This window comes from Colius striatus, chromosome 2, assembly GCF_028858725.1.
Source record: "Colius striatus isolate bColStr4 chromosome 2, bColStr4.1.hap1, whole genome shotgun sequence".
In the NCBI taxonomy this organism is placed as follows: Eukaryota; Metazoa; Chordata; class Aves; order Coliiformes; family Coliidae; genus Colius; species Colius striatus.
Window position 1 is genome coordinate 58,242,122 of NC_084760.1, and position 14,995 is coordinate 58,257,116.

The window sequence follows — 14,995 nt, forward strand, 5'->3', positions numbered from 1 at the left end:
CTCAACATGGCAATTCAAGTGCATCACTAACTGCAATTGATTCTTTCTTTTTTGTTTTTAACTACAAAACCTTTGAAGGAGTGAACCAATCAGCAACGCAGACACAGAAGGGTGCACTTACATTTGATACAAAAAGTAGCATGACTCAAAAGAAAAAAAGGGGGGAAAGACAGATTTAGCACAGCCTGCAACTCTTTCTTAACTCATTTTGGGAAGGCTAGAAAGTTTACAGTTGTCACCTAAGCGTGATAGGTAAGATAGAGGTGAGAAACAGGGGTTCACTGACATGTGAGAGGGTAAGCACATGAGTGTGTGTTCTGCCCTTAAATTCACTAAAAGAGAGGGGGGGGGAAAAATCACAGAAAAGAAATGTTATCTGTCTTCAGGTTTTGCGAGATTTGCAGTGGGGTCTTTTTTTGCATTTTCAGATGAAATCCATTTCTGAAGTTAACCAGGCAATCACAAATTTTGAAATTAACCAGGTCCAACCAAGTCAAATAATGATCAAACCTACCAAAGTGACACTGACATAAGCATAACACATGCCCAAAGTTCATCAGTCAGTTGCCATAAACACACTAGATACAAAGTATTTGCTGATGAAGTTTGGCAGATGAAAAATAATATATTTTCATTTATTTTCCTCCTCTATTACTTTTTTTTCTTGTTCTGTCTTATAGCTCAAGACCACCATCCACTTGAGTGTCACCACAAAACCCCTAATACTCGATTCCTCTTCCAGAACTTCAAAAGTGGAAAGAAGTTTGGCATTATAGGATTATTTTTTAAAAAGGCTTATCATAAAATAGTTCAAAACAAATAAATATGCTTTCCTTGCTTGTAAATTGTTTCATTCCATAAATAGCAGCAAACCTCTACTATTTCTGGGTGACAGATGTGTATCTCCTGTATCTGAATAACTAAAAACATGCAGCACAATAAAATGGAGGGTTTTTTTTAAAATTGATATGTTTGGAAAAAAAAAAAAAGAATTGACAAGTTATTTTCTCCCAACAGACAACATCATTGCCTGGCAAGCCTAGCAGAGACTACATTTTACCATGTTATTTTTGTTATCCAAGCTACAACGTTTTGAAAAGTAACCACTCACACAGGCACTACCCCTGATAAAGACAACAATTATCACACTGCAACAGGACAGCAAAGTGAACATCGTCACAATCCCACAAATTCCTCTGCTCTGCCCACAGGATATGCCCCCTTCACTAATATGGAAAACGTCGTCACACTGCCTTGCAGTTGCCAAGCACTACTGTATTGTCTTGTCTCAATACAGAGGACGAGCTTACAGGTTGAGTTTCCGTTTGCTGTCACTCATTTGAGAAGCAAGCAGAGCTGTGATAATCTTGGCATGTGCATCAAGAAAACCTCAGCCAGCAACTGTAAAGTCTACAATAAAAACAGTTTATAGTTACAGAATCCAGTCCAGAAAATGAAGAGTATGCAAAAAGGCTGTGGACCACATGCAAAAGATTCCAGGAGACCCTTAGGTCACAAAAAACAACCATCACCACCACAAAAAGAATCCAAAACAACCAATCACACACACACACTCTCCAAAACCAAAACACTGGGGAAAAAAAAACCAGTCTGGTCACAGGACTGTACATTTCTTACAGGTAGACAAGGTACTTTGCTGAAGTCATCCACTCCAACAAGTTTTATACAAATTCATGAAACTTTCTGAGAGCTGTACAGGAAGACGTTTAAAGAAAATAGTGATGGAGCTCCACAACTATCTAAGACAGAGAGAGCTCTCGAAGAAAATGTCAGCAAAGGTTACAATGCAACTGTTAGTGGCTCTGAGCCCAGAGCACTATCTGTCTGCACCATCACCCTGCATCCCACAAGGCAATTATGAGTTGGCAAACTTATTATCACTACCTTAGAGACAGAAAATTATTCTACTTCAGATGATGTTTCAGAATATCCAGGATATGAGTATAATTTACTTAACTCTGGCAAGAGAAGGCTAGGATAGTGGGAGCATCTTTAAAATGGTTCATAATATCTTTTGGGAAAAGGGGAAAATTAACAATACTGGTTTCTTTGTTTGCTTGCTTATTTCTTTAAATACACAGACACAGCATAATTCTTATGCACTTTTTCCCCTGTCTTCAAATTTTGAATGTCTTTTTCCTTCAGAGCAATCATCTTAGTTTTTCAATGTCACCTCAAATTCTAAACTAAAGAAGAACATACAGGGTAGAGAGAATAATAAAGATAAAAGGAATTTATTTCCCTACAAGGATGTCATCACCAGTCAACATGGGATTCCTATTATGTAATACTCTGGATGAAGAAAACCTTTTGACTTTACTCCAGGCCTCAGGCTTGTTCACTATTTAGCATTAGCAAAAGAAAATATTTTTTTTTTTTAAATTACATCAAAACAGGCAACACATTGTAGCATGGTGTGCATAGACTCAAAAAACCCCAAATTCTTCTAGAGCATTTCATCCTGCCCTAAATAATAAAAGGCAGGAAAACATAAAAAGAAATTTCAGTAGCTGCATAATTCTCAATATTACTTTTTTTTTTTCCCAATAGATATTATTGGGAGTTGAAGTGGTGTCAGGGAAAATCCAGGTATACAGCAGCATACAAACACTTCACAGAAAAAATTACCTAACAATATGTCTTATCAATGATGAGTTAACAACTTCAGACTTGTAAGTCAAGGTCCCTGGCTCTTCAAGACCCATAAATGTGAAGACTGACTGGTTTCCAATTCTTGAATTGCAAAGACTGTAATGAATTTTTCTGATAATGATTCAATACTGCAGTATTATAATTGTTCTATTTACTTTCACTTAGAGGCGATCTGGAAACCCCTAGCAGAGCACAATTTGTTACTCAATTTTTCAGGACCTATAGAATGAAATAAAGTATTACAAGTTTCTTTTCTTTAACCATTTACTTCAAGCATCTATCACTGATTTCTGCCATTACTGTCTTTTATTCATTTCATATTCAGGTGAAGAGTAACTTGCTTCTGCAGGGGGGTTGGACTAGATGATCTCTAAAAGTCCCTTCCAAATCCTACCATTCTATGATTCTATGATTGCTAGCTCCTTGAGAGTGCAATAGTCACAATTTTTCTAAGAAAGGAATGGGATCTTGTAGAAGCTGATAAAAACATGAGAAAATCTGAGCTTCTTACATAACAAGTAACTATGCTTTCCAGCTATAGAGAAAAATCCTAAAAAAGAAAAACCTTGAGAAAAAGAATGATCCAGAAGCTCTTTATTTTCACACTATGATTTAAGTTAATCTTATATTTCTAAAAAACTCCATCAGGTTGATTAGTAATAGTCTGTTCTTCACTTCACTGTTTGACAGTGCCTGCTGTATAACAGGGATAGGAATGCTACAGGCTTTTCATAATCTTGGTAATCAAGGTTAATATAAAATTTGCATACTGCCTTGCTGATGAGTGGAATGTTTCCTGGAAAACTGTTGAGGTTAAAGTCACATATATTTCATCAGAAATTAAATACTGCCTAAAAATATTACATATTTATCTCAAATGTAAGTCTTCATGAGTTTACATTCCACCTGAGACGTTTAGATAATTAATGACCATTTACGACATGGGCTCATACAACACATTAACTCCTATATTTTTCATTGCCTTTGGAATTGTCAAGCATTTACTGAAGTTTTGTCTATGTTATTAAAAGGTAAGAGAACTGAATATCTTCTATGTATAGTCATACAGTTCCTTAAAATGTTCCAATGATTCAAGTATGACATTACTCCAATTTTAAGTTCAGATCATGCATTTAGCAAAGGAAATCCAAAATATAGTAGAACAAAATAAAGCTACTCACATTGTAATATAACAAAAGGCAAAGCAGTGGAAATACAGTGTTGAAAAATTTGAACAAAGGAAAAAGGAAGGAGAAAAACATTTTATTTTCTGAAGAGTGGCATTATTGCTAAAATTTCCTTCTTAGATATACAGATACTTTTAGTTCAAAATTCTGCAAATTCATTATTTCTTCAGCATCGGACTAAGGATGGTGCGACATAAGTAGTTGCTCAGAGTCCACAGATTCTTCACCTCTAAAAATCAAGGAAAAGTGTTTTCTTCTATGCCCTTGCTGGAATGGAATTCTTGGTGTTATGTGGAACCTTGCAATGGATAACTATGGCTTCAGTCACTAACTTAGTACAAATTTGACAGACTTTACATGATTAACAACATCTTTGCTATTTTTAATAGTAGAAATTCTTTCATACTGATTTATCATGTTTGTCCTTTTTTAATATAACAGACTTCAAGAAATCAGGTGTCTCCAAAATAGGTTAACATAAGTTAAATCCACCAAGCCAGGAAAGCTATTATATGCACATCCATATTTCAATTTTTAAGTTCTTAAGAAGAAAAAAAGAGGAAACAACAGATGGGGTAAAGGACAACAGCACATATCATTGTTTACTTTTTTCCCACCACCCTCATTCCTTTATCACTCAGGAACTTCCTAGGCTCATGCATGAACTTTCTGTAGGTCAAGGCTAGCCTATATACTGAAACAATGCCATAGACCTGAACTAAAAGTCAGAACCAGCATTGTTATTTCTAAGAAAAAATAAAGAGCTTCCATGTAATCCCCAAATCTGGAGGCTGGCACTACAGTTGTGTCTGGGTTTGTTAGGGCAATGTTCACCTTCACTCTGTGCACTAAGATTTTCCAGTTCGAAGACTAGATTGAGACAGTATTTGTAGAAGTCCCTTGAGAGCTGGAAGTGCTTTGTGATCTACAGAACTAAATTATTAAAATGTTGCTGGTAATCGCTCTGCTAGAGTTTAATCTTTTTTTTTATCTTCACCAAATTGATAAACATCTCAGAAGAAATGAGATAGAAATGGGACAGATATGTTTGTGCACTTTCATGTTTACCCTAAGAGTTGGTGTTTTGTTTGTACTAACAAGTATTGGAGAAGTAAAAATGAAGTTGATTATTTAAAAAGAAAGCAAAACAAAAAGCAGTTCTCTGGATAACTCTTCAATAAACTGTATAAAGGAAGAACGAAAGTCTTTTGATTAAGTCCTGTCTAGCAAGTAATAGTCAGGAAAACACTTAGGGGTTTACAAAGTGTTTCCAACAAGAAAGCAACATTCTTCCTATTTGGAGATACTTCCAAAAAAGCCCAATTTTCAATCATTAGTGATAGTGGTAAGCAGTGAGATAGTTAAATTGCTTTTAACTGCAGAAAAGTGTAGAGGAAGTAAGGAAAAACGACAGAAAGAATCATGTTGAAACCATTTTATTGTGTATTAATGAACTAGGAACAAAATAGTTTATGGACAGTCACCTTTAATCCTTAAAAGCCACAAAGTATCCTCAAAGGAGCTACTGTACAAAAGAAGTGCTAAAGAGTAATGGCATCTATAGGAGGAGCATTTCAGTGACTTACACTACCTACAAACATAAACTGTTGCAAGATTGGGGGGGGGGGGGGGGGGGGGAGCTGTCTCAGTTTAAGAATTATTTTGTTTTCTTTAATTATAAAGATAGTCTTCTAGAAACACATTTTACTAAAAAACTTCCATATCTCTGCTGGAATGAAATTTTAGTCATTCACCAAAACAAAAATAAAATTTTTACTTTCCTTCTGAGAAGCCTTAGAAATAACAAGAATTTTAAAGGTTTAATTTCTAAATTCAAATTTTAAATTTTGGACATTTTTTCTGTTACCCCAAGTTAGATTAAAAAGAGAACTCAGAGGGAAAAGAGCCAAGAGAAACAAGGGCTGGTAGTAGCAGATGAAGCTCAGAACAAAAAATTCCACAGAAAATGAATGTTTTTGATAACTCCAGAATATAAAAGCTCCATTTAGTCTCCCTAGGATTCCAGTAGCAAATTAAGCACACGTCCACTTGGCAGGCAGGGAGGTGGTGTGTGTGGGGGGGGGTGGGTATACAAAGGGCTTTTGCTCTTCATATAAAACTTACTATGGTCTAGAAGTTCAGGCCAAAGGTCTACTTACCCCAACATCTTTGCTTTAGTAGTGGTCATAAGGCATCACGGATGGTAGGGATTGGAAAGGGATCTCAAAAGATCATCTAGTCCAACTCCCCTGCCAGTGCAGGATCACCTAGAGTAGGTCACAGAATGTCGCCAGAGAAGGAACTCAACAACCCATCTGTGCAAGAATGCATATCTGTGCCACCCTCAAATGTTCTCTGCTCCCCCAGTGACTTTTGGTTCATGAGACTTCCTGGACTTTTTTGCCTAATTTGTGATTTCATAATTTTCTCTTAAAAAACTTTCTTAGCATCTCCTTAAGCCAACATACTCCCTCCAGTATCCAACACAACTACTTCTGACAGAGACTTTCTTGGGTCTACAGCCTGCTATGTTACCCACCTCTGTTTGCTTCTTTTCAGTTTGCTTCCCCCAGAGCCAGGTTTTTGCTAGTGGGCAGGGGTACAGAGGTGGCTTCTTTAAACAGAGTTGCCAAAAGCTTCCCCTGTAGCTGACACGGTAATGTCAGTCAGCTCTAAGATGGACCCATAGTTGTCCCAGGTCAATTATTTACTGAGATAATTCCTCTGTGAATAACATATTTGAGAAGGGGAAGAAGTTGCTGGGCAGTTGCTAAACAGCAGCAGCCAAGGGAGTGAGAATGTGCAAAGCATCTCTGCAGACACCAAGGTCAGTGGAGAAGGAGGGGAGAGGTGCTTAGGCCTTGAAAGAAAGACTCCTCTGTGACCTGTGGTGAAGACCATGGTGAGGAAGCTGTGCCTCTGCAGTCCATGGAGGCCACCAGGCAGTAGAGACCCACTCGCAGCCCGTGGAGGGCCCCACGCCAGAGTGGGTGGATGCCTGAAGGAGGCTGCGACTCTGTGGGAAGCCCATCCTGGAGCAAGCTCCTGGCAGGATCTTGGGAGTCCATGGGGAGAGAGGAGCCCACGCCAGAGTAGGTTTGCTGTCAGGACTTGTGATCATATGATGGACTCACTCTGGAGCAGTTGGTACCTGGAGGACTGTTCTCCCAGTGGATGACTCACATTAGGGCAGTGTGTGAGGAGACCTATATTCTTATCTAGCCAACAAATTTACATTAGTTCCAAATTTCATACCTCCAGTACATCTTCAACATAAAGTCATTTTCTGTATTCCAATATATTTTAAATCAAACCCTTTGAAAATATTAGTCTTTTATCAGAGCTTCTTTGGATTTTCTTGATGCTATATTGTGTTTCAAGGTTAGCAAACATATACGATCAAGGACATCTGTCTTACAAATCGGAAGTGGGAGTTTGGGAGAGTAGGTTTCTTATTAAGTAATCCACTGCTTTCCCAAACTTTTCTGCATGCAGCTTGTTTGAAGTCTCACATGTCTGAAAGTTTAGAATAGTGATCCACTATCCAAAAAGGCAACAAATTCACATATTTCACAAGGAATCTGTTATACTTTATCTGGCATATGGCCCAACTGTACACACCATCAGTGAATCTTCAATCAATCTACCATCCTCCTGGTCTACTGCAGTTTCAAAACTTTTTAATAAGATAAAGGAAAATAACTTTCCAAGATCTAGTAATTTAAACTTCTGCAAATCCTATAATCATATTTAAATGAAGAAGAGATTAATTAGTCAAATGAGGATTCACAATTCAGCAAGAACATCATTTGGCTTTCTAGAGTTTTTCTATACTTTTTAAAATGGTCACACACCATTAGTCTTCCTGAACTGATAAAAAAACTGATAAAAAAACTGCTTGATGCAGTTCAGTATTTTGCTAGTTATACTTCAAAGAGTAACCATCTCTCCTATCAAGCTAATGTCATATCCAACATCTTTGTTCAACTACAGAGCACCATTACTGTATAATGAAACTCTGAAGAACCATAAAGAAACTAAATAATTAATTTTTTTCAAGTTTGAGATTTACAGCTCCAAAATCAAGACTTACTTTATCGGTTTCTGATTAAAGGCAACAGAAAACAGACATATGTAATACGAAACCAAAATTGGAAAGCTCATGATTCACATTGCAAAGCAGACCTCAAGTGTGATCAAGTAAGGATGTTATCCTCAGGGAGCGAAACAAGTTTGCTGGACAGGACACAAAAAACAGAAGACAAAGAGATAGTTTTTAAAAACAAACAAACAAAAAAACCCCAAAATCCCTAACTCAAAAAAACCGACATAGGTAGCAAAGGAAGTGTCAACTGTCAGTGACAGAAGTAAAAAGGAAGACAGCCCTCAGCAATTGTATAATTCCTACTGTGCAAACAAGGAGAGAACTAGAAGAAATGAACAGAAGCATTAGACTAAACAATGTGTCCAGACAGGAATAAACATCTCAATCAAAGTAAAACAACAAGTTACAGTAGCAATCACACAGACACACAAAATTCTCAGACAGTTACAAAGTTTAAATAACAAAAATCCCAAAATATTTTTTCCTTTGAAGCAAACTTGAGGCAGGTCAAAGATGGTATCTTTCCAATGGAGTGATCAAAGAAAGATTCCAGAAATTACAAGTATTGTAATAATATTATATCCTCCATTCCAAGGGATCCTCTGATCTAACCATTTTCCTCAACAGTTCATCCATGTGTTAAAACAAGCAGAATAGAAGATGCCTTGCTAGCAGGAGAGAAGACAGATCTTGTCATTACAGCACTGCTGAAACTCCCCAAGTGCAAAATAAGACTAAAGAAGGATTACAGACTCCAAACTTGGAGAAACCCACAGGAATGGTTTTAACTAAGAATTAATACCAGAATTTCATGTCACATACATTGAAGACACTACAAGCTTAAATCACTGCAAACACACCCCGTGGACTAACAGGAATATAGTAAGACATTACTTTGGTTCTTAAGTTCTTGAACCACAAATAGGCTTGAGGCTGGAAGTGTATTCTGAGAAACATGAGCTTGTCCTGTTCATCAACCCTTCTACAAGCTTCCACTCTCATCTGCAATCAGAGGCAGGATATGAAACTAAATAAAAATTCAGTTTGATCTGGTAAAGTTATTGTAATAAACTGTACCATGTTTTGTCAGAAAATAAATCTTAAAAAAAACTACCCCAAAACTCTCAATACAGTTAAAAAAGGCAAGTAAATTGATTAATTATAAAAAAATAATAATCCTTTAAGTAGAAAGAAATGTTAAGTCCATCCAAAAGCAATAAAGCTTCAACAGAGCATAGAAATGCTATATAGGAGCTAATTAGCACTTTATTAATACTATTAATGTGTCGACCTGCTAATTTCCAAGTCACCATAAGAGACTTCCTTATAACACAGTTTGTGCTATTCAGCCCCTGCTAATCTCTACTCTTTTCCCTGAGTTAAAAGTGAAGGAAATGGCAATCAAGTTGACCTGATTAACAAAGTACATGGAAATACTTGCACTCTGCAGTGACATTTAGCAGCAACCTTGCTTGTACAGGCAGGAATCCAATTCCCGGTTTACTAAAGAATCACTTCTATTTTGTTATAAAAAAAATGTGTATTTCCCTCAGTGCTTACTAAACTTATTGATCACCAAGCAGATCAAAGTGTCAAAATCATGAGTTAGAGCTCTACAGAAAAGAGCACCTATGAGAAAAACTGAAGAAAACATTTCCATGGGAAAAAATAACTCAACTCCAAACTAACTCAATAAAAAAATAGAAATTTTAAAAAAAAAAAAGCAATGAAGAGTGATGTTGACTTTGAGACCTCAAAGAACCACTGAAAACCACAAAACACCAACCCTGTTTGTGCAAACAAGTAGGTGTGCCCAGACATTATGCAGGTGTCCCCTCTTATTCACAAAAGGAATTGTGCAAGTTGTATGCAAATCACAGCAGGCTGCGTTAACAGTTCTCCAGTCCTAGTCCAGATTGATTTTTAATTTAAAAATAAACTGTGTTACACATGATTTCAATATTCCGCTGGATGATCAAGCAAGGGAAAGGATGAATTTAAGCACAGTCTATAGAGAGATAATGTGAAGGCTGTAATGTAAGTGAAAAATGGACATGTTGCTGAGATAAGGCCCCAACCACCAATCTTGTTGTCAAGCCTGGCCATCTGTCACCAGAAACCTGATTTACTGCATATAATACTGCTATACTCAATTACTATTATATTGCTATAAAAGGCTCTTGTTTTTTTTTAAGCACACCAGAAGCTGCTTTCTAGCAACATAAAAGGGTTAATAAAACACCTCCTCAGAAGCCAAGCTTTATGAAACCACATTTCAGAACTTTAAATCGTTTCACCCAGTTTCAATGTCACTGATAGATTAAATTCCTTTATAACTAAAAATATTAAAAATGGGGAAAAAAAACCAAAAAAAGGAAGAAAAATGTAAAATGACGGTAAACTGCATCAGTTTCACCATACAATTATGGCTGTTTGCACCGATGCTCATTTTTTAATCGAGATTGTTTTGATGATGAGCAATTGCAAATAACTTTAGAAATGGCACTTCAAGAAACATTGCTGCAATACCACTAATAAAAAAAATCATTAATAAGAAGCCACTGCAGCATTTAATAATTAGTCTAGACATCCAAACTAATCGCAAGAGCACTAATGACCTGAGGTATCCTTAGACAGGAGCTTCTAAGAACTACATACAATCATGACACAACACTTTATGGTGTAAGAATTCAGATGAGCACACCCAATCCAACTCTTCTCCCTCCTAAATGCCAGGACAAAAACGCCTGTGTATGAGACTCATCCTTCACATCAAATACCCACTGAGCGAAACAGCTGCAGGTACTTTCTCAGGTTAATCAAACAAATCAAATAACAGCATCTAGTAATAACAAGACAATTTTTCTCTCTAAACAACAGTCCTACACTGCAGGTGGTTTTGTCCCATAGTGAGCAAACAGGAGAAACACACGTCCTGAGCAGCTGCTCATTAGGTGAGCACTATTCTGCCTGCACAACAAATGAAGCAAATGTCATGTGAAAAAAACCACACAGTTTACAGTCATGTAATTAGACATGGTAACATGGGCATATCCAAAAGAGGAGGGAAGACAGAAATAAATTAGAGTTGGACAAGCAATTTATTTCTGGGAGCTTATAATTTTTTATGTTCCTACACTTTAACCTTACCATTTCTTTTAATGAGGCTTGTTTCCAGCTTTTTTCCCCCCATTATATAACACCAGATATCTTTGAACAAATATCTCCTATTAAAAATATCCATCCCCAAATAATTATTTATCCTAAACAGAACACTTTATTTAAGGACACTGTGAAAATACTCCATCAGAACAGATCAAAATGAACACAAACTGTATGGGTCCCAGCTATAAACATCATACAGTGGTTAGAATTTATTGCAAGCTTACCTGATACTCATTGGGCCAGAAAGTGCTGACAGCCAACTCCGCACGAAGCCAGTCTTTGCCAGTGGAGCCGGTGACATTCCAGATGGGATTAGCCAGTGGCCCTTTGTTCACCCTAACCAGGATGTTCAAAGTTCCTGGGTTTGCCCCATTCTTACTGTACAGAAGGTAGCTGAAATCAATACAGTGAGTATCATTCTCTTTCATCGTAGGAAGCTGGAGTCGAGTCTTTTCTCCAGGGTCATGGTCTGAGGAAATCACTATCATATATGATCCTAAAGAAGCAAGGAATAGAAAAAGGAAAAAAAACCAAAACAGTAGTAAGGAAAATGATAAAATAAGAAATTGATTGCTCACTATGAAAAAATTATGGAATGCATAAGTTTTTCATATCCTAACATCTCAAAACTCAAGTAGCAACAAATCAAGCAAGCTATAAAATACCTAGAAATATCACTGAAACGGTATCTATAGAAGACATCACATATCTCTGAGAACCTATCTGGATGCTTCTACCTACAAACTTCTCTCTCTCCTTTTTAGGATCAGATAATAAAAAATAAGACCACACATGAAGTGCATAAAAATAATGTCAGGAGCAAAGGATCATTATCATTCTGAGGTCACCAAGTCCAAAATCCTCTCAGCTTGTTCCATAAATTTCCTGAAATTAAGATGATGGAATAAAAAGTTCCACATTCCTCAATGAAGCTTTATCACACTTTTTTCTACCCAGAAATGGTGTAAGCTTGAAGTTTTGATAAAGTAGTTCACTTTGGTCACCAAGTCACATTTGTACCAAAAAGCTGGGTTTGCTCCTCCATTTGCCAATGGCTTTGACAAGATAATATACCAGTTTTTACGGCTGCTAAAGAGACCATTTTGTACATTTATTTTACAAGTATTCAGAAGACAGAACAAGCTGAGCCTGTCTAGCTCCAAAAGGCAGAAAGCAGAAATCAGATGTTTAAACAGGACATAATGGGGAAACAGATTGTCCTGCTGTTCTGCAGAATGGGTGGTAAAGACAAGACTACCATCTATCATAGCCCTTGAGCAGCCTCATATCTAAAGCAACAACTCCATAGCACATACTATCTAGTGAAGAACCCCACAAAACAAAGTTTCTGAGACACAGCATGCCAGGTAAAACTTCACAAACAAGCAAGAAAATCCAATTCGGTATACAATCTGAATTTTTGCTGCGACAAAGTTTCCTAACCCAACCTTATCTACCCTCCCCTGCTTAATGATTCCAAAAGATTCATGTAGATCATTTTTCCTTTTCCTTTACTATGCTGCTCTTTATGACCAAAATGGCCCTTCTTGAAGAAGGTTTAGATTAAATCCATCCAAAAAACAGTACCAAAATTAACCTACATTTTGAATATCATAAATTTTGAGCATTTGCCCGAATAATAGGATCACAACAGTTGTGAGACATGAATGAGCATTTATTGGTGAAAAGCCATCTCCGAACTATATATTTCTACAAATTATTATCATTCTTTAAGTTTTAACCTTTGATTTTTGTGCAAGAAGGAACTTACGTGTTCTAATATGTCTTAAACAGTTTTATTAACCATTCTTAAAACTATTGACAAACTGTAACTCAAGAAAAGATGAAAATTTATGTATATGGATTCAGTCATCTGTGTGATGTTAATTTACTAGCCTGTAATGCAATTGTGCTACAAAAAAAAATACAACAAAACAGAACACAATGCTATAGAATGAACACATATTTAGAATCATATGCAGGATTCATTAGTGAATCTAATGTTTATTAGAGAATTTGGCAAAGTATCAGTTTGTGATAATCTCTTTATCATTAATACTCATGTACAGAAACAAAGAATTCTATTATACTACTTAGGTTTGCTGTTATTAGAAGTCTTCAATGACTATGGTCTAGAATCAACTGACAATTGTACAAGAGCCATTCTAAAAAGTGTTTGTAAATCACATCCATTGGTGTGCAGTTTTCATGTCCCTGACTCTAGAATAAACTTACTAATACAGTGGTTTGTAATCTCTATCTTAATAATACATATGGTCTTAAAAGCATTTGATTATTTATGACTGACACACTACGGAATAATGTTTTCTAAATTTTGTTAATAAATAGTATGCACGTAGCAGAGGGAGGCTGTATATAAACCATTAGAGGAGTTTTTTCTACATGGGCTTCAGAAAACTGAAAAGGATCAGGGAAAATTTAAAGATTGCTTTCCACTGGTAGCACATAGCTGTTTACATTGTCTCTTAGCCCACCTTACATTTATCTCACAAATATTTTTAAGCAAGACACAAAAAGCAACCAATGTTTTTTCTACACAAAATAAACATTTATTTTTAACATTTCTAAAGTTAAGTTCAGGAAGCAGATAAAACCTGCAACACTTTCTAAAGGGAATCCAGTGTGGGGAATGAAGGAACAGAACATAAGAATTGACCTTTGCAGAATTTTCGAAACATTTCTTTCAAGCTATCTCAAGTTAAAATCATTGGGAGAAAAAGAGAATCACAATCAAATTATAACAGCTAAATAAGAAGCATTTCAAGTTGCTGTTCCTAAAGTAAGGTAATCTGCTATAGTATTTGGAAGCTCCAAAATACATTTTTTTTGCATATCAACACATTTTTACAGTACTTTCCAACCTCATTTGTCATAATTTCAAAATACTTAGCAGTAAATTTGCATGTCTTCATCTACATGTGTTAGCTGTACAGCATTTAATGAAATACTCCAGACAGCACTCATAAACCATTTATCACCAAGTCAAAGCATCTGTTCAGCATCTTGCAAACTACTTCTCCTTACCTCCTTTTATTCAACTTAAGAAGCTATATCCTGTGAATGTACACAATCTCGCTCCTTTCTCAGTTATCTGCCTACTACAAGAACAGAAGCCTATGTCAAAATGAACTATACATCAAATTTATCTCTGAAAAACACAGAAAATATTTTCTTACACCTTTTATAAAAAGTCATACATAAAGCCATTCTTTATTTGTAAAGAAATACTATAGGATTTATGAGGACTTTTCCCCCATTTAAGTCAAAATGTAAAAATCTTAAGCAAATCTTAAGCCCTAGATACTCTTTTCTACAGTTTCTACAGGGGTTTTTTAATATGTATTCCCCTGAACAATGAAAACTGTATTTTGTAGCACTACAAGTGTAGCACAAGTTCCTCTTCAATCCATTAAAATAAACAAAGTCACATAAACATGAGTGACAGAAATTACAGGCAGGACAGTGTTCAAAATAAAATATTTATAATTAGATGTCCAGTAAAATTTGAGGTAGCACAGTGTTCATGAAAATAAACCAAAATTTTTTCAACTTTAAAAAGTATTGGCTAACGTTTGTCTAGTTTTATAAAGCAACAGCCACTGGAAGAACGAACATGGTGTAGATGCATCCCTATGAAAATAAGTACTCAGACTTAGTATTAGCACCAAATGCCCCTTCATATATCAAAACAAATGTGTGTATTTCATAAATGTTATGAAGATTTTCCTTTTCAAATAATTATTTATCTACAGAGAATAGGAACTGTGTACATTTGAAACAGAAAGTAATTATTTTTTCCATCATTTTTGGCCTAACAGATCAAGCACAAGCAGATGTAAAATAC

At 36.0% G+C, this 14,995-nt stretch overlaps 1 protein-coding gene across 2 annotated transcripts in view; it reads right to left on the bottom strand.

Annotated features, from left to right (window-relative positions):
- Positions 1 to 14,995, bottom strand: part of PTPRK (protein tyrosine phosphatase receptor type K) — a 405,248-nt gene that overhangs the window by 254,800 nt on the left and 135,453 nt on the right. For both annotated transcript variants that reach the window (XM_061990648.1, XM_061990647.1), the window contains exon 3: positions 11,355 to 11,626. In XM_061990648.1, coding sequence (XP_061846632.1) covers positions 11,355 to 11,626 — 272 coding nt within the window. The remainder of the gene's footprint in view (positions 1 to 11,354; positions 11,627 to 14,995) is intronic.